Source organism: Chamaea fasciata, unplaced genomic scaffold (assembly GCF_029207755.1).
Source record: "Chamaea fasciata isolate MVZ Bird 193981 ecotype frontalis unplaced genomic scaffold, bChaFas1.0.hap1 SCAF_9, whole genome shotgun sequence".
Lineage (NCBI taxonomy): Eukaryota > Metazoa > Chordata > Aves > Passeriformes > Sylviidae > Chamaea > Chamaea fasciata.
In genome coordinates, this window is record NW_027094094.1 from 18713294 (window position 1) to 18736209 (window position 22916).

The 22916-nt window shown below is 44.1% G+C and overlaps 1 protein-coding gene and 1 long non-coding RNA gene across 2 annotated transcripts; both read right to left on the reverse strand.

Moving 5' to 3' along the window:
- Window positions 1–192: 192 nt before the first annotated feature.
- Window positions 193–16564, reverse strand: PKD2L1 (polycystin 2 like 1, transient receptor potential cation channel). The gene is made up of 15 exons (XM_066190623.1): window positions 16270–16564; window positions 12444–12557; window positions 10986–11113; window positions 9617–9873; window positions 8564–8788; window positions 7972–8200; window positions 7426–7596; window positions 6532–6713; window positions 5436–5556; window positions 4754–4852; window positions 3901–4022; window positions 3479–3596; window positions 3114–3250; window positions 2200–2347; window positions 193–1187 (listed from the first exon to the last, which is right to left on the reverse strand). The coding sequence occupies exons 1-15, from the start codon at window positions 16562–16564 to the stop codon at window positions 999–1001; spliced, it is 2535 nt and encodes an 844-aa protein (XP_066046720.1). The 3' UTR covers window positions 193–998.
- A 2198-nt stretch (window positions 16565–18762) lies between these two features.
- On the reverse strand, window positions 18763–22355 carry LOC136293688 (uncharacterized). Its single transcript, XR_010722219.1, has 3 exons — window positions 22233–22355; window positions 20218–20301; window positions 18763–19390 (listed from the first exon to the last, which is right to left on the reverse strand). It is a non-coding gene; the product is annotated as an uncharacterized lncRNA (long non-coding RNA).
- Between the last annotated feature and the right edge of the window lie 561 nt (window positions 22356–22916).

A 22916-nucleotide genomic window follows, 5' to 3' on the forward strand; every position in this document is an offset into this window, starting at 1 on the left:
GAAAAGAGAAGCCTCAGCAAACAAAAACATGCTTGGAAAAGAAGTATGTGGTCAAAAAACTAACATTCATCTCATTTTCACAATATTCTTCAATGCAAATGGTGTCAGCACCCACAACTGCAAATTTGTTTTCTTGACAAAAAGAAGCATCAAACTTCATAAATGGGATGCTAGTTTGCAAGGTGCAAGAACATTAAGATGCAATTTAAGGAGTATGAAAATAAATAATAAAGATTTCTTAGTGTCAACAGCTATGTTAGCAACCATATAACCAGAAGTTTGTTCCCTAACACTCAGACCTAGGATTCCACCATTTCTCATTTTAGAATATTTCAGACCTTCTCCCAGTTACACTGGTGTCAACTCTTATTGTAGTCATCCAGAGTTAAGCACTAGTAACCTCTTTCCTCAACATCTGAATCTAAGTAAGGTACAGAGAGGGTTACCAAGGTAATCTGGAAACAAGCTACAACAGAACAAAACTGGCTGTTACCAGGTAGAAACAACAACATTTCTTCTTCCCATTTCACACTAGTGATTATATTCTGCTTTCTTTACATGGCAACTCTATCTCTCTCCTGAAGACCATCGTGTGTTGGGAACAAGTTGCAATATGCCACTCTGGACACAAATGTTCAGAGTTCTGGGGTTGCTACTTTTTGGGTAAGGTTAGATAAACAATGTTGTGCCAGCCTGTTCAGAGGCAGAAATCTAATACATCATCTAGTGCCAAATTTCACTTCTTCCTGAGATATGGGCACAGGGGAGAAGGTGAAGAGGGGCGGAAGTTCTAGCTCTGTGACATGATACGTTATTAAACCGGAGAAGAGCATCCCTGATTTTTCACATTAAGAATTCCTGGCAAGAGTGGTGTCTGTGTCCAGCTGTCTGGATTATCCTAACAGTGGGGGAACAACTGACAGTGGCTTGGTACCCTGGCAGCCAGACTGGGAGCACTGGGCCGTTGAGCACTGCTATAGAAGTGCACATCAGACTGTCTAGACGTTCTTGGGCACCTGAGACCCCAGCACACTTGACTTGGGCAAGATGTGATACACCCCATTTCGGGAAGAGTTGCCACTCAGGTTGTTTCTCTGTACGTGTTCCGTCCCCCAACTTTGTGCTTCTTCTTTCCCCAGCTGGTCTAGCCTCTGGGGGTGCAGCTCTTCCTGACTGGCTTCTTCCTCCTGTGAAGAAGAAGAAAGTGTGACCTGAAATGTCAGCAAGCTACCAAGAAGTCTAGCAACACTCCAGGAGAGAGGCAAGGTGTGCATGATCTTCCCACATTCTCTCAGAAATTAGAACAAGCCTGCCTGTCTATTAAAGATCCAATACACTGCTGCAATACACTGATGAATGCACGTTCAAGCTTTAGACAAACAAGGAGAAGTTCATCTCTTTTCATCCTTTATGAGCACATTCACAGAAATGCTGTGGCAAAGCAAATCTGCAAACAAACACTTGCATAAGATTTTGGGCATGTTCACAAGAGAAGCAGGACCTCCCAAAACATTCTTTCAGATGAGAAGGGATCACAAGACTACTCTGCAAAAGGGAGGCTTCTTTCTGACTCTGCTAGGTCACTTTGTGCTGTTTGGCTATTCTCATTATTGAAGCAGCAAAACCATGAAGTAGTGACATGGCTCCCACATGCCTTGCTGCCTTTGACTTTAAAGCTGAAGATCCAAAATACACTGGTTGACTCAATATGGGCACTCTGGAAGAAGTCACAAATCTGCAGTGATATTCTATAAGCACACAGCTGACCAATCTTCCACCACACATGTGATAAATGATCCACAGGCAAGATGTTAAGATCACAGTCCACTACAGCCATGAGCTGCTCTTGTTGGAAAGGACAGTTTGATCATTTCAATGTCTCAGGATGCTTTCAGTTGGAAAGCAACTGAAGACAGGCAAATTTTATCCACTGTCACAGGGCTGAGGTTGGCCTCATAGGAGCCAGAAGGTGTGTTTAAAGGTACTAGGGTTAACTTTGGGGACATGAAAACAAGAGGTTTTGTGTCATTTTGCTTAAACAGAAAAGGATTGATCATACAAAATGCTGACCCTGCCCAAGACTTTTTGTCTGAAGTCAATGAAGATTGGAAAAGCAAAGATGATACCAGGTCCTTTCTCCCAGCAGAGCTGGTCACCTGATCTGAAGCTGGTTCAAATGCATGGTGGAGGGCTACCAACCTTGCTACCATCACCCAGTGGTTTGCCCAACAGATCCTTCCTCTTCAGCTCTTTTCTTTCTGGCACATCGAGCTTGTTCACCACTGCATCAATCTTGGAGCCAATGCTGTTTATGGACTGTTCCACCCGCAGCACACGATGCAGAAGGCTGAGGGAGACATGGAGAGCATTTGTAAGCTTTTTCTTGTGATGAATAAAGGGATTTACTGCAGACATCTCCCAGAGACCTCAAATAGAAGTGAATGCTCCCAGATCACTGATTCACACCTACTAGTGACATAACTTTCTGCTACACTGTGTTTTCATCTGTAATCAGTGGTTCTGCTTAGGATGGATCCCAGCCCAGACACAGTATAATTCCATTATTAAATATTGCACCTGCCTCTCCTTTGATATGGCCCTATGTGGTTTGCTCAGTTTTACTCAGGAGCAGAATCAAGATATACTGATTCTCTATGCTGTGTTTATCCTGTGCTCCTCCTATGGAAGAAATAGCCAAGTGTTATTCTTGTACCTGGAGGATAAAGGCAAGCTAGGCTATAAATCAAAGATATTTATTCCTACAGGACCTTCTATAAAGGTATCAACTTTCCCTGGCCCAGTTATTGGGGCCACCTTCTGACCTGAAACATGACAGCATATTGCCTGTGGCTAGATGACAGCTGCAGAGGTTATTCAAGAGGCAGAAAGCAACATTTCTTAACTCAGTCTTTTATAGGAACAAGCAAACTACATTACTACAACAGTCCCAGTTATCTCCTGACCTGATTATTTACACATGTGCAAGACAAAAGGGACAAGATCCTACAGAAACTGCTCAGCACCACTGCAAAGAGTAACATGAGGGAAAGAAGCAGCAGGAAATCGGACCTCTCATTTGCAGGGTGTTTAAACTACTGACAGCACAAACATACACTTGGAACTCTTCTTTGGAGACCCAGGTGGCCTTATAAGTGTGGCTCTTCCTTGCTTCCATGTAGGTCAGATTCTCATCCAGGTTGTTGTCACCGTAGGATTTCCCTAAATTTTCAATCTCTGTATTCAGAGCAACCTGGAAAACAAAGAAACTCCTATAAATATGGATACTAACTCTGTGGTCAGTTTTACTGTCTGCAACAGAGAGCTTCCCAGGCAGCAATACACTCAGCTGTATCCAGGTAGAGTTGGAACTATATTTTAGTTGCCTTCTAAGTTTATACCATAAACCCGAAGATTCCTGAGGCCCCTTTGGAGTGATGTCTACCAAACAGAAGATTTTTTTCCTTGCCCTTCTTTTTACCCTTTTTGCCTCTAGGTCACTCTTCATCTGCTGTTGCTCCTCTTCATCAAGGATGTGGTTGCCATCTTTGTCAAATCTGGAGAAAGCTGCTGTGATCTCATGGTCTGCATGTCCCAGTCTGCAAAAGAATAGAGAAAGCTCAAAGCATGGAATTATACTGTTAAGCTCTAACAGAGTGGGAATTTTGAAACCAGGGTATTGTTTCTAAACAAACCTAAACATCCCAAATAGGCAAGAGATAGTTACAAACCTATTCATAACAGGAAAACAAACATTTGAGGAAAGATAGGCTTTTTTTTTTTTTTGGTCTTAAATTGCCCAGATCTGAGCTAACTGCTCTCCTTGTCTTGAAAAGCAGAAAATTTATATTACCTGTATTACTAAGAGAAAGGACTAAGTGAGCATCCCTCAAACTGACTCACTCCTTCAAGCTGTTCTTGAAGTCTTCAAAGTCTAGTTGTTTTGTTCTGTTCTGCAGGGCTTTCTGCACATCAGAAATCTGCTCCTTCTTCAGCTTCAGCCTCATGAGTGTCCGGTTGTAGCTCTGTTACCAAAGACAGAGACACAGAATCATGCACACAGAACAGTGAAAAATAAGGCAGAGTGGGCAATGCTGTACAGGTGAGCTAAGTAATACCAGGAGTCTTCCAGCTTTTCACAAGCAAAAAATAAAGCACTGCTGTATGAACCTCATCTCTAAACTAGAATCATGCCTTCAGAGCGACACGAACACACCCCCTGCTTTTCTCAGCCCAGTTCTTCCTTTATCTGATTTCCCAACACATCAGCTGTTTAAGATAATGTCCCAAATAATATTCCTTGCAGAATATTGGTCCCACAGCAGAATTGTGACATTCCAGGAAATTTTCTGGAATTTTCCCATGGTAAAGACAGATTTAACCTGCTAGATCTGTGCCACTGTACCAGGCTCAGCTTAGCACAGCAGGATTCACCATGTTATTATTGATCAAAGTACATTTTATGAAAGACTGAAAGAACATTGTCTAGAGACCATCCTGGGAAGAAAAGTCTCTCAGAAACACTACATCAAGTAACAGGATTCCCCCCACATCTGCTTTTTCGTCCTCTCATTGCCAAAGGGTCTGGGAGCTTGATTTATCCCAGAAAGAGATTGTGACTCATGTGCACACAAAGAAGGGGGATCTGGAGTTGGTAACCACTGTTTTTCTCTAGTAAATTCCACTTAGGTCAGGGACTTCCAAAAAATACTTCATGATTTAGCTAGAAAGTACCACAGCTTTCACTATTCATCACCTGCTTCAAGATGTCAGAGAGCTGCAGCTCATCTTTCTGGCTTGAAAGCTCCTCCTTGACTTCTGAGTAGGTGTCATTGATGATGGCCAGAAACATGTTCTAGGAAAAGGGGAAGAAGTGAGATGAATATGCATGAAACATCTTGCCTGCTCTAGCAGCTGAAGCAGCAAGAAACAGGCACAGGTGTGCAAGACTTAGTTAAGCAAGGAGTTGTTCCCCTCTGGGGTATCTCTTGGGCAAAGTAAGAGGGTACAGAAAAGGCCCACTTCAGCCAGACCGTGTTTTCTTAATTTTTTGCAGTTAAAGCAGTGGCTGAAAGTACGTTTGTTCCCACCTCAAATACAACCTTTGGTAGCTTCTCTTGCAAAATCTTAGGTTGCATATGGACTCCTGACACTGGGTGCTTAACCTGGTTATTATGAGCATCCCTCTGCATCCATTGCTTTGGAAGCAGTCAGTTTCAGTCTTCACCTTAACAGATGATGGCTCTTAATCACCCTAATAATCAAATCCCCAATTGTAGTAACACACTCTTTGCCTATTGTGGTCTATTTGCACTGCAAAGCTTTTTTAACCAAAACTCCTTTTCTAAGCATTTGCACCTAACTAACCCAGGGATTGTCAGGAGGGGTCTCTCAAACACTACTTTCAATACAGAGACAAAGAGGACTTTGTTGCTTACCAGAAGCACAAAGAAAACAAAGAACACATATGTGACAAAGTAAACAGGCCCAAGGACCCTGTTGGCATTGTCAATGGAGTTGTAGTCAAAATCACCAAGAATGATCCGAAACTGGGTGAAACTGGGGAAAGAAAGAGCACAGGGTCACACAGAGGCACACGCAAACAGTCCTGAGGTGAATCTGAACCTGCCTGCAGCCCAGGTGGACACAGGCACAAACCAGAGCAAAGTCACTCCAGAGTGGCAAGTTAAATGCATCCATAGTATTTCAGGGGTGAAGTGAGTTGATCTGGTTAGAGCAAGAAGAAAATGAAACGTGGTTTCCACACAAATTCAGGTTGTCCAAAGTGTGTTTTGGTATGAATAGGAGTCAAAAACAAAACAACCTGAATTTTCCCTGATTAAAGGCATTTGACTCAACAAAGCCATGTCTTGCAAGAGAGTATGTGAGACTCTGGAGGGATGTTAGAACTGGACAGTGCTCTTCAACCTTTTGTAGTTCATAGCCCCTATAATGAAGAAAGTTTTAGTTTATTGATCCTAAACTTCCTTATCTCAGTTTTCTCTTGTAGACCCCTCAAAGGCAGGACCTGGATGCCCAGAGGTCTGTGGAACATAAGGTGAAAACCATTGCTGTAGCAGATACCTCTATTAACACCACACATCACTTAAACAGGCTCATGGACTGCAGGATGGTCTGAGACAGGATTCTAACTCGCTTCCCCAACACTCCCTTCTATGTGTGCTCATCTGCCCACCGGTCATCCTCCATCTCAGATATATTGATCAATATCTGTGGGACTTCATGGAAATAGATTTCCTTACCAATATCCACCATATCTCTTGTCCTTACTGATAAACACCAGCCAAACAGAAATCTGCCTGTAGCCCTCAGTTTTCGCATTGCATTCTTTTGTCCATGAAGACGTCACAGCCAGAAGGCTGTGAGCAATTTATTAAGGATTTGGGCTTTATTACAATGAGATACAACAGGTGTCTGATTGACACTGAGATTTGCAACTGGGGGGAAGAGTGGAAAGCAGTTAAAATTATTTTGATAAAATGCTGGAAACATGGTACTAACTTACACACTTACATGCATTTAACAAAGGTACTGAAGTTTTCCACTTGTGTCCCGAAAAGAAGGTAACCCAGCTGGGCATAGGCAAAGAAGACAATGAAGAACATAATGGCAAAGCCCAGGATGTCCTTGGCACAACGTGCCAGTGTGGAGGAGAGCTGGGTCATTGTTTTGTTAAAGCTAATGTACTTGAATATCTGCAGGATGAAAGAATGGGGACAAAGTTACGCCAAAGCATCAGCTAGGTCAGTCTCTCTCATGTATGCACATGCTTACTAAGACAAGAGGTTCACTACAGGACCAAAGTATTGAGGAGAAAGTTGGCTAGGGAATGCTGGCTTAATCTTCAGGACATTTATCTGAGGTGTGCCACCATCCTTCTCTGAGTTCATAAACATATGACTTTGTTCCCTCTGTCAAAGGAAAATATAAAGAGGCACTGCTAGAAGGACAAATCTCTTAAGGCTGATGAGGGGCCCCTTGGCTTTCCGCCACACCAAGATGTTTTAGTTGAAATTCATGGTCCATGTCAACAGATGAGTAATTTCCATCTCTTGAGTGACCATCGTGAAAAAAACCCATGGTTTGAAAGATTATCCTCAAGAATACCAAAATAGTACAGGATGGGCAAAGTTACATAGTATTCAGCATTTTCCAAAACCACTTTTACACCACAGTGTCTGAGCTCATATCCCTGATTATGATGTTATCTCCAAATAACTGACTTCAGAATGCAGGGTAAAAAGTTGCCCAGATTTACTGCAAAACAGAGCATATTACTTTGAGGAAAATTCTCTGTTCCATAGCTTTACACTCATTTACTCAGAGGGACAGAAGAGACAACCCTCAAGCTATCCAGAAGGAGAGGCCTGACTGGAAACCTGGCACCTCCCAGACCCCCTATAATACCTTGATCCAGGCAAAAAATAAGTTGACTGCGTTCATATTGTTGTACTGTGTCTGCCAGAATGCCAGGAATTCAAAGTCTGCATAGGCATCGGGGTGTTTCAGCAGCTCTCCCAGCAGCCTGTTCACCTCAGTGGTACGAAAGATGTGAAACCCAATAGCGACAATGGAGAGCTGCAAAAACGAAGAGGAATAGCCTTCAATGACTACTGTCCCTATGCTTTCCAGGGAAATTAAAATGTCACAGAACTCACTGGAGTCCCACTTCAGAGCTGCAGTCTAGTTGTGGGCTACGGAAATATCGTCTTGATGTGCTGAATGATGCCCTGACTTCACAGTCTCTTGGGCATCTCTAAGAAGGAATTTTCTCCTAGCAGTTCTTCCAGACACAAGAGCGTGTGTCCATTTACTCTGCTGTTCACTTTAGTATTAGAGCAAAATTGTGCCAGTTCTTGTCTTATCTAGACTAATTTCCACATTCCTTCATTTATTTTGGCTCTTATACATCTCTGCCATTGTTCCTCCAAAAAAGTGTGCAAGGATTCTCACCAGAATGACAACCACATCCAGAATGTTCCAGATGCTGGTGAAGTACTGAAACTTGTGGATACGGAGCTCCAAAGCCTCTTCCACCACGTAGTAGAAGATAAAGACACAGAATACAATTTCACAGGCAACAATGAAGAAGTCCCATGCGCTGACATATCGTATAAGCTTCACTGTCCGGATTTGCCAGGAGGGAATCGCACCACCAGTGGCTGGAAACTCAACCACTAACCTTGAAAGGGACAAGGAAACAATTTCAGACTAGGGGATGGAGGCTTAGAGATAGTTTTGAGTGACATCAAACTCGACCCTGAGCTATCCACCAGACCATGAGTGGAACCGTTCTGTATGTGTTTATGCAGCCGTATCCCTGCTGCTTCACTGTCTGTGATAGGAAAGGGTGAAAGGTGATGAGAAGTGCAACTGGTTATTTCAGGAAGACCAAGACTTTTCACTAATCCATACAATTTCTACTGGCATCAGTCAGACCCACCCCACTGGTGGACCATAATAAAATGTTTGCATTTTAAGAAACAAATTGAGGCATTGAGGAAGATGCAAGAGGCTGAAGAATTTTCATTAGGACTCAGCTTACCTCAGAACACAGAACAGATTGATATTTGCATTATACACAGAGAAATCAATAAAGACAACCCGTGTTCCCCGATCCAGCCACAGTTTCTCCTTCAAGACTTGCAGGGCTTCAGCACTCTCTTCTCTGGTCATCTTGAGGTCTATGTAGTATCCTCCCCCACTGTAGCTGGTTAGTCTTCCCCAGTGAGATGAACCACCTAGCTCCTCCTCAGAATGGTACCTCCACCTGCAACAGACAAGGCACAAACAATGGCTTCACCTGCCCAGGCTTGAATATGGCCTTGTACCGAGGAAAAGTTATATCTTCAAAGGGCAGAGCAGTTTTCAGTTGAAGAATTAGCACTTAATTCCAAATCCTCATCTGACCCTACATAATACTGGTAACCGTTATGGTTAGTTTTCTGGTTTAGTGCTTCCCAGCTGTGACACAACATGATTTGCAATTCTATGGAGAGAAGATTCTGAGGTTTGTTGGCTATATCCGTCTTGTTTTCATGGAGGTTATTCTCAGGATCTACTCAATTACCTTCTACCACATCACACACAACCATCTGCTTAGAATGCTCTTGTACTCTTATTTCCTAAAGAACAATAGCTTCTCATTCATGGATCAAGATTCATGCAGTGAGCAGTTATTAAACTGCAGTTACCTCACATTATTACAGAGAAACATGTTGTCAAGATGAAAGGGAGGTACTCCCTTTTCTCTGGCTCCTGAAATCCCAGAGGAAAGCAAATAGTAACTTGGCAGTTGAATGCCAGCTTGCCATTTGATGGATCTGGCCCCAAAGGTCTTTATTTATTCTCTTAAAAATAAACAACAATTTCTTCGTATATTCCCACTGGATATTTAATGGCTTTCCCAACATGAAAACTCATTCTGTTGTGCTTCTCCACAAAGAGACACTAGACCTTATTGATAGACAAAAGGGACTTTCTGCCTCTGACTACAAGGGGAATTCCAGACTCATGTGAGAAATTCACCCCCAGCAGCCTGCAGCTCAGCAGTTCTTATTTGAACTAGAAGAGTCTAATTGGGATTAGATATACTTACGCCGTTCCATTGATGAGCCCAAAGGAGACCCTTTCCTCCTTGTCTTCAGAGTATACATCATAGCAGCCCGAGATTTCCTCCTTGAAGTCATCATGGACCACGCAGGAGTTGTTCTTCACCTTCAGTTGTCTCATGCGTGGGACACCCAGCAGCAGGTTCTCATAATAGATGTATGACTGGGTGCTGTGTGCTGCCAGGGACTCATTGTTGTACCACTTTGTCCAGTAAAGATTATCCAGCAGGGGCCCTTGTGCATACTGCAAAGGAGGCACAGGAGAACAGCTCCTTTGTAGCTCACACATCAGAGGAATTTTCTTAGTCTGGGATTAAGGTAGGAAGACCTGACCAACCCCTCTCTGGTCCCCAAGATGGAAAGTAGGAGAACTTTGTGCTGCATGTGTGCTAAGGAGAAGAAAGACCAGGCTGGTGGCAGAGGAGGGATGCTGGGCAGCAGGGTCTTTGTTTGTTTCTCACAGGCTTGTAATGTGCCTGTAGCACCTTCTATGCCTAATTAAGAGACAAGAGCCCTACGAGTCTCATTGTCTCTTCTACTTCAGTCAAAACAAGTCTCAAGGAATTGCCTTGGCACAAGTTGCAAATGATGAAAAGTGCGTTTGCCAGTGTCCTGGAAATGGTGGGGAAACAATAGTGCCATTGTTTGCACTATTATGAGTGTTAATATGAGTGTTTTAATATGACAGAAAAAGGCAACTCTAAATGACAAATAATTTCTGACTGCCAGAGATAAGTGGATGCAATAACTCAATGGCCTTCACTGAGGCTCTCATTATTCTTTCACCCATTCTTCAACAGAAATGTTAGACCTCAGATGTTTTTCCCATATTTTATTCTCTTTGATAAAAGTAACTGCAGTTTTTAATCCAGTTTCTTCCTAAAGAATCTATAGATTAGACAAGCTCAGCCATGAATTTCAGGCAGGTTAATTTTGATGTTCTCAAAATGCCATGAAAACGGACATAGGCTATTACTAAGACACCACCTTGAAGATATTGATGTCTAGGATTCAAAGCCACTTATGAAGTAAATCCCTTGGCTTCTCTAGGCCAGTACTTCCTATCTGTGCAATGAGTTGAGGCTTATATCACCAAAATTATTTTGTTATGTCCTGCCTGTTTTACTGCAAAGTGGACACTTCTGGGCACACACAAAACTTAGCCTAGCCAGTAGTCTGGACATGGTGCTCACGTGATATTTTGCATGCAAATGTTATTGTAAGTATTGCTAGCAGCTGGCAGAAGCATGTAGCAGCAAAGTGTCTTGCTGAAATCACTAGATAGGACTTCAGAGGGAACTGAATATCCCAGTCTGAGTTTCAGGGCTCCCCATAGCAGGCCAGATTCGTACTCACCACCCAGAAGTCAGCCATGCTGCCAATGGACTGGAAGGAGACACGGCCATCTGTAGAGGTCTGCAGGAAGAGCTCAGACATCACTTTGGTGTAGTAATAGGCATTGGAACTTGTCATTCCATATGTCACTAAGAGAACAAGAGGAGGGTCGGATCCTTCATTATACCTGAGTATTGGAGCCTGATATAAATGTATTCATATATTCACTTTCTGTGTACCTTGTATTTTCACAGGTAAGCTGAACAAGGCACAGAAAAATACATCTTTGGGCTTTCTGCCTTCTTAGGGATTTACAAACTTATCTGCCCTGTGTTTGAGTTTAAACGGTCAGACTGGCCAACAATAAGAGTTAAGTGGTGAGAGAAGACCACTGGAGGATACAAGTGAACATTCTGGGTAACAGTTTTTGTTCCCAGACAGAATTTCTGAGGGAAATTTTATTTCTCAGAACAAAGTCCACGACCTATATTTTGAATTTCTGATGTGAAGTCATGAAGGCACAAAACCCACCCCATTTTCCCAAGAGGAAAGCTCCAGGTCAGTTTTCATCTACCAAGAAACCGCAAGAGAAGCAGGCTCCAACTTCCACAGACACATTGTTTCAACTCTCCAGTGCTCCTTCCTTCAGAAAAACATCCATCATGATGATCACTAAGACCATGTCCTACTCTTGAAAGGACACCAGGATAATAAAGCACCTGACATTCAAGACACAACCCCCCACATCTCCTGGATGAGTCAGTGTGTGACAACATGTACGTCTGTGTGCGTGTCTTGGTTCTTTAGGAAGAGTGACTGAAGCACTGTCACCCTGGGCCAGCATGATAGTCACTTAGGGTGGTATTGTCTGTCCATTTCTCCTGCCATAGGGTCCATGAAATATAACCCTCTTCAATGTCCCATGACACAGGTGCTCACTTGTGATAACCTTTGCAAAACCAAACAGCCATTGTCCTACTGACACAAAGTCCATATTAGCATTACCATTCAGTACAGGGACACATTACATTCACTCAAGAACAACAGGGTGAGCTGCCATCTGCTTTATCACCTCAGCCACCCATCTAGTCTCAGAGGGGAAAATCTCCCTGAATTGTGTCTTTGATACCAGAAAGTTTCTAGAGCTGCTCTCCGGGTGTTGAGCATTTGCTGTGAAACTGAGAAAAGACCTTGAGCAGAATCTCCAAGGACTGTGGAGTCAATGACTAGATCAGATAATGCCAATCAGAAAATACTGCTTAAGTCTAACCAACATCAGTTAGCTAGCATTGGTCAGTAATTTTACTTCTTTGTGGAGAATCAATTCTGTAGGTTAATGACAACTTCTTGCTGCTGTGAGCACCCATACAATAAAGGTAACATTTGCAGCAGAGCAAGGAAGACTAGTAATAAAATCTCACATTATTCTCCTCACACTGCACACAGAAATGGTGCCTATGAGATATGACAGCTACTTACATAGACAGATGTCTACCAAGAACATAATGTAGACCAGCAGCTCTCGCAGGGTCGTCTTCACGTAAAGCTCCCTGTTTTCAGCTGTGTTCTCAGTCAGCGTGGTGCCCCACAGACCTGTTGGGTATAAAGAAAGGATTGTAGAGATTTCATGGCCATTCTCAAAGGCCATGTGAAGAGCTGTAGTCCTGTTCCAAAAAAATGCTGTTGGGAGTCGAAGTTTTGTCACTTTTCAAGGCCAAGCCACTTTTAATTTCAAAACCTGACCTATAAAAATGTGCTAAACACTCCTAAGAAGAACCATACCAGCAATGAATAAAAGATTTGTGGCTAACAAACACTGAAATATACTGGCTTTTTATTTTGCTAAATCACTATTTAGTTTTATGTTTCTTGTGTTTTCTGTTTATTATAGGCTGATCTTTTCCTGACTGTTTTTCAGCTTACTCTTTGCAGAAATTTAGTCTTCGTCACAAATGCTCTTGAAACCATAATATTTCATCTCAGTCACCCATGTGCCAACAGCTGAATTTCTGAGAGGTCTTCCATTGCAGAATGCATCTGGTGTTAGCTTTACAACTATTACTCCTTTTAGTGTATATTGAACCATTAGGCCCCAAATATTTGTCTCTTGCTTACCTAAAAACTCGTGCAGTTTTGTTTTTGGTCATGAAACTCAATCAAACAACCCAACTCAATATTTTCAGCATAACATTTAGAGTCAAATTATCTTCAGGACATCTAACAATGGAGCTTAGCTGAATCCAATACACCAATTGCACCAGCTAAAGATTCGATTTCTTCACGCAACTCATTAAATGTCACCAGGGTTGTCAATAAGAGAGAAATGCTTCCTTTAAAAGGAGCCTTGATATTTTGGGTTTGATGAACCATCTAATACCATTAGTGTATTTGTTTGTTCTTTTTGTAATGGCTTTCTGATGTGATTTCTGGAATGCACCTGAAGTTGAAAGGCATAAGAACTTGCAATTGAAAGCCCAGTGATGAAAGTCATGTCAATAACTGCCATAGTCTTTCTGCTTTCTGCAGCTCCTAGAGAGCTCAACCCCGATTCCTATCCCCAGTAGGATGCAACAACCATCTTCCTACAAACCAGCATCAAAGCTGATCAAAGGCCCCACATTTGAAGTCATCTCTGGCAGATGACAAACTTCTTTTTCGTCTGGAGTAAGCAAAAGTGTTCTAGTGCTCTGTGTGCATTTATCCTGTCATTTTGATAGCTCTTTGGCATCTCAAGAGATTAGAGGTTTTTGTACCATTGACTACCATATTGACTGTTGCAGCATCTGCCATCACTTCTGGGCAGGCAAACCAGTATCCTGCTCTGGACAGTCCAGATCAGCAACAGAAATGACAGCCTGGGGATGATCTGGATTAACTCCTCTGGAGGAGAAAGTATCATGTGATCCACAGAAATCTTCACAACAGAGAAAAACATGGGGAAACAATTTGCCCATCTCTTCAGGTCACTTTTAAATGACTGCCTTCATCCTTAGATATGACTACACTGCAACCTTTTAACAGGTTTGTTTGGGGGTTTTTTCATGAGCAGTGAACCCCTACTATCCGTATGTTTGGAGCAAATCCACAGACCTTCTTTACTTTGAGAACAGAAGTGTATTCAGGAACACCTAAATTCAAGGACACTCAAATATCCTTGAAAACTTGGTTCAGAGACTTGCCCAGAATGATACCTGGAGGACCATGAGGCTGCTCCAGTCCTTTCAGATTGCATGCAGTAGTTGTAATACTGTATCAGCTGAGGTTTATTTTCAGCTATGTCTTTAGGAAACACGCCAGGGAAATCTATCACCTCATATATAAAGCATGTCCCCATACGTGTCTCCTTTGGCACCACCTACCCCCTTGGAGATGCAGCTATTTTGGACATGACATTTGGAGTAGAAGGACTCAAGGCTAGAAGATATGCAGTCTTCCTTGTGGCACCTTGAATGACCATCCAACACTCACATGACTGAGCAAAGAAAAAATAACAGAATCTAGAAACTAGGCTATGAATGCAGTTCATTTATAAGTCTCACCTTCCTGATAATAACAAGTGACTGATAAGAATTACTGACAACACAAACACATTCTGAGTGTGCTTTTAAACTAGCCTTGTGACCCAGGTGAATGACTAGCTCACAGTCTCAGGTACAGCTGGAGATCCTCCTCCCAAGGTAGTGGGAAGCTGGGTATCCCTCAACAACCACCATGCACCGAGATACCCAGCAAAGGTGGGCTGTCAATAGGCTGGCCATGAAACAGCAAAGGTGGCAGGAGGCAGGCAGGAACCAGGGGACAGAGTTACTTGAACACTGCTTAGAAAGGAATGGTCCTGAGCAGTGGCACTAGGCAGCAGCTACTCACTACTAAACCAGTACAGTAACTGATGAGGACAAGAAAAAAGCTTAGTAATCCAACTATTACCAGTAGCTATGGATGTGTAATCCCAGGAAATGGTTTTTAAGCACAAAACCCAACCTCTCCTTGTCTAACTGACTTGTATGTACTACTTCTGTTTTTCATGAGAGACACCAAGGTGATTAAATGGAAAGGGAAGGGAGAAAGCCAGCAATGGAGAGGCAATGAAAAATGATGAGCACCTAGTAAAGATGCAAAGGAAGCAAATTCTTCAAGGAAAATTTCCTCATGTTTGTGAGGGTCAAAGAGGCCTTTGGTCTGTCTGCACTGGCCCTTGGAGTACCAGCTTTGGTATTTCCTACAGCCCTATTTACCATCCTTAGTGTCAGGACACACTGCTGCAACAGTCAGAAGAAGAAAATGATGTAGTATCCTAGCAGTTATCATGATTTGCATGCTCCAAATTCAACTCTGGCAGATCACAAATGGAAACTTGATGTTAAAGTATGGATATGTTTTTTTCCATTTTAAGCCTCAAACAATGCCTAGAAGAAAGCATTTCAGAATAAAGCCTCTGCTCTGAATTCCATGTGAATTAATAGTGTTAGACTGTAATGGCAATGACAAAAGCATTGATCATGGAGGGGCTGTGCAATTCAGAACCAAGATATACTGTTATTCACCCACTCATGCTGTTAGAGGTACAGCTCTGAGACAAAGGTTCTTGCCTTCCAAGTGAGGAAAAAAAAAGACAAAGACATTGGCAAGAATTTTTTTTTTAATCTTTCCTGTTTTTAAAATATTACGATTTTATGCCTTCTATAAAATAAGGCCCTCACCCTGGATTGTATCCTGACAGGAGACTTATCTTGTCCCCAGGTTTTTGTTTGCCTCTGAATAAGTCTACATAATATTTCATTCCCCTTTGTCTTTTAAACTGGAAAACAGCACCTCTTTCTTTCAGCCATCTTCAAGCAAAGCATTATTTGATACATTGCTGTAATCGCCTGCATTTCAGTCCTGACAGTGCTAGATTTTCTCTGGTAGATAGTTCTTATGTTACTGTAGCACAGGGGCCAGTACCACTCTATCTAGAAAATGCACACAAAGACAGAATAGTCACAGGATGGCTCCTGGGGATTCAGAGCACCTAAGCTCTGCCAACAGATTCACTGCATGACCTTGAGCACACCACTAAGTCTCTTACCTTGTGGTAAAGGTAACAGGACAGACCATGAAACTATAGCAAGGCACACAGAACGAGGATGCTCCTTTCAGATCAGCCAAAGATGATCTCTGGAACAATGCTGCTGCATGTTGAACAGGTCCCTGGGCTACACAGACACAGTTTCTATCCTCTGCATCCCTTCTCTTCCTCCCCTCCTTCCCACACCATTGTTCTGAGGGCTAATTAGTCCCTTCTAATGAGATATCAGAGATTTACCTCGGATGCCTCTGAAAATGCAGAAGCAGCACTTGAGGAAAGGACTTGTCTTCCCATTCACAGCTTTGTTCTGTTCTTCCTGGTAGGGCAGTGGGTCTCCAACGTCTTCAAAATTCTCATAGGGATTCTCCAGGATAGACTTGGGGTTGTAGATGGTTTGAATTTTCAAAGAGGTAGACGGGGAGCCATTGTAAGCAGGATTGTCCCAAGCTTTCTTCCCCACTGTCTCCAGTTCGTGCACCTCTGATACTTTAAAGTGGCTCTCAGCTCTGTGGTTTAGGTGAGACAAATTCATGACTACTCACTGCCTGCAGAAGTACTTTTTAATTGGAATTGTGACGGCTGTCTGCCCAGGCTGGAATTAAAAGTTAGCAGAGAGATAGTCAATGTCAAACAGTTTGTCTGCCTCAGCAGCCAGGAGAGGGCAGACCAGTAGCTCCCCACAGAGAGCAAGCATCCTCTTTCCTTTATATCAGCTCAGCTGGTGACACCGATGAGAGGGGTGGCACTACCCGTTGTTAGGAACCACCGTCAGCCCTATTATCCCAGTAGCCCTGGGAACACCGACAAGTCCAGCAGTCCTTCTCTGCTTCTTGCCGGCAATAACAGACGTAGATGGCGTGGTGAGAAGAGGAGGCTGCCAAGAGCCGGCCCCTGCGGGTGGGGAGCGGCTGGAGCCCTCAGGCTGCTGCAGCCCCGGCCAGTTTCAGTGAAGGGCCGAAGAGCAGAAGCTCCCGCGAGCGGCAGCGCCCAGGCGGGCGGGTGGCGCAGCATCCTCTTCCTCAGCTCATTGTAAAAGCAGGGGTGAAACACGGGAGGAAATGTAGTGGTCGGTTTGGAAACCACGGGGTGGAATCTCCTGCTTTCGCAGTATTTCCACAAGCCCTGGAGTGCCTGCCAGCCCTGAGGCAAGCCCGATAATAAAAAAAGCCAATAACAACAACAACAAAACAAAAACCAAAGCAAAGCAAAACACACACACGCGCACGCGCGCACACACACAAACCCCACAACAAAAACCAACCAACCAAAAAACCCCACCAAAATAACAAACTGGCAAAACTGGCAATAACAGTGGCTGGGAGCTACCTGCATCCACCTTGCCACTGGCCACCAGTAAGTAGTTGTCCCAGGCACCACAGGTCCTGCAGGCCTGTGACTGTGCCCTGAGGGGTCCCAGAGCTTAACCCTGGGACTACACACTTGCCTTGGTGATGAGACTATAAAAAATGTGTAGCCTGAGCCTGGTCCTTCCTCAGGTCTGAATACATAATTCAGAAGAAGTGCCTCTCCATGGACACTGAAGGTTGCTATTTTTCTGGCATTACCCAAGGAAGCAACATGACTTTCACACCTGTAGGCCCAAGTAAGGATGTTTTCTTTGGACTGTAATGTTCATACAAGTGATGTTGCCAAGCCAGCTGGGATGTGCAGAGATGTCCCCTAGGTGTCACCTAAGATCATGGCACTAAGTAGCTTCTTGAACAACAGAGAGACAAGACCTAACTTGGCACTAGGAGGGTAGCCTTAGTAGCTGGAAAGTCACTGGAGGTCTGGGTTGGATCCTTTGACTGAATTTGGTATTATTAGGGCCTGTTGTGTTTTATTACTCCCTAGCAAGATGAAAGCAAAGTCATGGAATCAGTGGGTTCAACAGAGGGGAAGCATTTGCAGAGCAGCAATGCTAAGGAATGAGGCCTCAGTGAAAGGCCACATGCCACAGCCAGGCATCCAGTTGCACTCCTGGGACCATACAGCAGATATCCCTGCCCATGCACAAGTAGCATGACTTATGTGCAGAGCTGCTGCTTTGGGAGAACTTGGGGGTTTTTTCACAGTACAGCTCTTGCTGCCTATGACATAGTACCACTGCACATCCCATCCCATCTTTCAGGACCCAGGTACAGTGCAGATCTGCTGTCTCAGTGGCTGGGGCACAGAGCAGGTGGTGAAAGGGGGGGTGTTGTCCTGTGTTGAAAGACCAAGGCACCTGCGGAGCCCAGAGGACAGGTCATGTCTGTGTCACCTGATTTTGAAGGGCCTAACACAAGGCAGAACGAAGAGCACTCTATAATTAAGGAAACACATGCAACGCTTTACAGTCAGCATGGGGTGACTCAATTTATGTGGGTCTAGAAAGCTCCTTTTCAGCCAGTAAACTTGAATGATGGGAGATGTGTCAGCTGGGGGAGAATATGATCCAGACTTTAGGACCTCATAGATCACTCTGCTATGCCCTCTGTGGTGTTTGATGTAAGCCCGTGTGGACCAGCAATATTTGCTGGCTAAGGAGCAGTGTATGTCTGGTAGCATCTGTGAGCACTTACCTCACAATCTCTTTTCCTTATAGTGCCTTGGACCTTACTCACCAAACTTTCATTCTTGTGAAAACTAGCCAACAGAATTTCTCTTCTCCATTTCTCTTTTTTGCATCTTTGTTGAGATCCATTTTTCAGCAGGCCTAAAAGAAACCTTTCAGAGATACCCAGGGAAGACTGTTTCTAAAACCAGAAACCACTATCACAATGGGATTCAGCATGTTAGGATAAGATAAAGTACCACAGCCACAGAAGTTTTTTTGTCAGTGTGCCAAGCACACAGACCTTTAAACAATATCCTACACTTAATTCCTTTGTGTAAAGAGAGCACCAAAGAGTTCATAAATTCCGCCCCCAAAAAAGCACTATCAAACATTGAATTAGAACTACAAAGCATTTAGATTTCATGGTTAGAAAAAAGTCCTATCAGTTAATGAAGAGCAGACTCTTGTTGGGACTGGAGGTGAGTCTGCTCACTAGACCCAGGAGGACAGGCTCTCCAGGAGCTCACCAGCCACTGCTGAAGCCACCCTGGTGGGAACATTTTCATTAGAGGTGATGCTGGGACACCAGTTACAGACAAACTTTCTGTGCTGAATAGAGCTGGTAGAGGACCAGGACAGAAGTATCCCACTCTATAACAGAATCAGTTTTGGCACAGATTTTGAACACTACTTTTGGTTTTCTTCCAGGAGCTTGATCATCATCACCAAGGTTTAAAGTTTTACAGATGCCTCGTTCTTGAGAAATCTTCTATGTAAGTTTAGCAGTACACAGTATTCTATAGTCACTCTTCACTGCAACTAAAACAAACAAAGAAAGAGACACAACCATGCATAAATAATTCTGTATCCAAGTTCCTGTTTTCTTACTTCGGGTGCTATGTTAATTCTCTTGGCAATAATCCATTTTCAGCTGGTTCTCATCAACACAAGCATTTGGTTCCCACTTCCAGGCAACATGAACAGGGCTAGAGAGAGTTGTTATCTCTATGGATTGCATCAGAAATAGAGAAAGGGAAAGTGGTAGTGACAGTCCTAATCAACTGTTAAGCATCAGAAATTAAAAAAAAAAAACAAAAAAAAAAACCAAAAAAACCCCACAAAACCATAAACAGGCTGCCAAGCACAATACCTTGGTGTTGAGAAAACTTTTTATGACACATTTTGAAAATTTTCCCAGCACAGTGTATTAACATTCATGTGTTTTCATTACTTTTCATTTAAGTGAAATCTTCTCTGCTGATCTCTTATTTTGCATCAAACAGGTGGATTTTATCGATATTTCAATAATACCATTCTTATTCTAGTTATGTTCAGAAGCTAAGGAATCCAACCATCCCAAGAGACTTGTTGAGGAACCAGCACAAAAGGTGCTTTCTGCAGACCAAGATGTAAGAGCTGTTTCAGTAAGCAACCCTACATGTCTCCAATCTGTCATGACAAATCTGCCTGAGGAGGAAAAGGTGAAGAGAGAGTGAAAGACATTTTAGCTAAGGACAGATTGAAATTGAGCTATAAAAACTTGTTACCTTGATGTATAACTTAGCAATAAGTTTTCATAAACATCTGTACAAACATATATTTACTAAAACTTACATATTTCCTAACACATTGGAGTGCTCTCTTACATTCATGTACTCATGCAGTGGCCTTCAGTGGGGACTTCATTGGCTGGCTGGAAATTCACAGGGACTGTGCATGTGCAACTCCACCTGAGAAGAAAGAAGCAGGTACAGGATGAAGTTATCAGGTCCTTTACTAGATAATGTTGATTTTTCCTCTTTTTTAGAATATAGAACTAAATTTTCTTGATCTCTAAATACAGTTTTGATTACGAAGAACCTTTACTGTCACTCTGCAGGGTGTTGTTTCATTGCGATAAGGCTTCATTGCGATACGTGCAGCTGTGCAGATCCATGTGTGGGCATGTTACCACACACACATCCAGCAAACTCTGTGCTCCTAGGAACTGTCTGGGCCAACTAGCATTGCTGGGAGAATGTCTTTGACACACCGTGGGCAGTGATGAGCACCACGCCTTAAAAAACAGAAGCACCTGAGGTGGACCAGCTTCAAAACAAATGTTATTTCCTCCTGTGCAAAGAAGCCAGCTCTGGGGTGGCAACCAACCCACAGTTTACTCCCAGAGGTGACCCACGCTTGTCACAAGTCAGGGAGCTTCCATTAAGGGGCTCAAGGAGTCACTTCTCATAGGCTGGGCTGCTGTCAGTGCCAGGGGCAGGGTGTTTGGATACAGGCTGCTCCTTTAACCCAGATTTATCACAGCCAGCAAGAAGAAGGACACACAGAGTCTGTGTGCCATGGCATATCACAAGCAAACACCTGCCACTGCCCCTACAAAGACAATGCAGGACTCAGATCAAAGATTTCTTCCCCAATCCAGCTATCTGCCATATGCAAGAGAGTCTCTGTATAATATCCCTGACAACACAGCAGGTTGCAGGCTTGTGTTGAATAATGTGATGAGAAGAAGGAATGCGAATCCCTCTCGGTTTTTGGGGAATGTCACATTAATACATGGGCTAACACGTAGGGGAAAAAATTGCAGGATGTATCAGATGTGAGAGATGAGATTGTAGTTTCCATCAGCTTTGTTAACAGAAGCAAGCATGATGGAGAATTACAGTGCTACATCCAGCTTTCTGATGGAATAGCATAATTCATATAATTGGGAGGCAAGTAAAAGAAGGTCTCTCTTGTGGAATTGTTTCCCTCCTCCAGAATTTGTGTGCCTGCTGGTGTTTCCACTTTTAGATGCACCAGCAATTTTTAAAGCATTTAATCTCTGAAGCATAGGTAATGCCTGTAGTTTTTTTTCAGTTTATTCACAGTAAATCTTACATTGAAATATTATTTGGTTTCATTAGCTATTATTTATACTTCGGTGCTTTTCATCTACTTACTCCCCAGTTACATGCTTATGAGTTTAGTAAAGCACCTAAGCTCCCTATTGTGACCACCTAGGTTTGCTGGGCAGTTCTTAAGCATGTGGCTACTAACTGGCACAGGGCTGCCCTCTTGGAGAAAGCTCACTTGGAGCATCATTGATCTTTTCTGCCTTTTTGGAGGAATCCCACGAGGATGGCGTTCAAACCTCTCAGCGCAGGCAGTCCAGCACACCACAGACACGTGCCCCCCCCCCCCCTTCCCCCCCCGCCCGCGCTCAGCTGAGGTCCGCGGGATGCGGGATGCTCCAAGGACTGCCATCGCAGCCTCGCATTCCCCGCGGGAGCCGGCGGGCCGGGCCCGGCCCCGCTCCCTCCGCCTGCGCCGCCCGGCCCCGGCCGCCAGGTGGCAGCGGCGCTCCGCCCCGCGCGTCCCCGCGCCGTCCCCGGGGCGGCCCCGCTCCGCCGGGCTGCGAGCGGGCCTCGCCTGCTGTCCGCCTGTCCTCGCCCTCCTCGGGTGTCCCCGGTTCGCCCCCTCTCCGAGGCCGTGCTGCCCGCTGCTGAGCGCCTGTCCTCCGCTGGTGCCACGGGCAGCCCCCGGACACGGCCCGTCTTGCGCCCTTCCTGCAGCTGGTCCCCCCTGCCCGCATTTCCCCCTCCTCAGGCGGCTCTTCTGCCTGGAACTACATTCCCCAGCAGCCGCAAGCACTGGAAAGCCCAATCCTACCAGCGCTCACCTTCCATACCACACTGGGCTTGTTCTTTATCAGACTCAAGTCAATTACTACCTGTCACCCCGGTTAACGAGGACAATATGAGCAGAACCAGCAGAGCCTCAACAAGACCCAGCCTGTCCTTGCCAGGACAGAGCAGCAGCAATATCCTACATCCAGGAGCAAGGCAGCCAGGCTTCTTCATATGCTCAGCAGAGCACTCAGCTATCGCCCAAACCCACCTGAGGACCAGTGCAAGTGTTTGGGATGAAGGCAGTGCAATTTATTCTACCTGGGAAAACTTCTTCAGGCTGGTTACTGATCCTATGCACAAGCTACAGCATGAGTGGCAGACATACGCTGTGGAGGACATATCGTGGCCATCTGCTGAAAGTTGCTAGGCTCTTTGCAGTTACATCATTGCATGTTAACTTTAGGAATACTTCCACCTCTCAGGGCCTCTGGCAGGGGCAGGCAGTGAAGATATCCATGCAGAATAATTTCGGGAAAGTCCAAAGGGTGGGGCTGGGGGTATAAAACTGGATTAGCAGTTCAAACTTAAATCCTCAGCACTGGTTAACTGTCATGTAACTCGTTACTGGACAAAGAACTCACCCTGCCTGTTCTTGTCATGCCTGGAGCAAACTTTAGCAATGAGAGATACTGAAATCAGGGCCATCCAGGGCAAAACATCAGGCATCTGTGAGA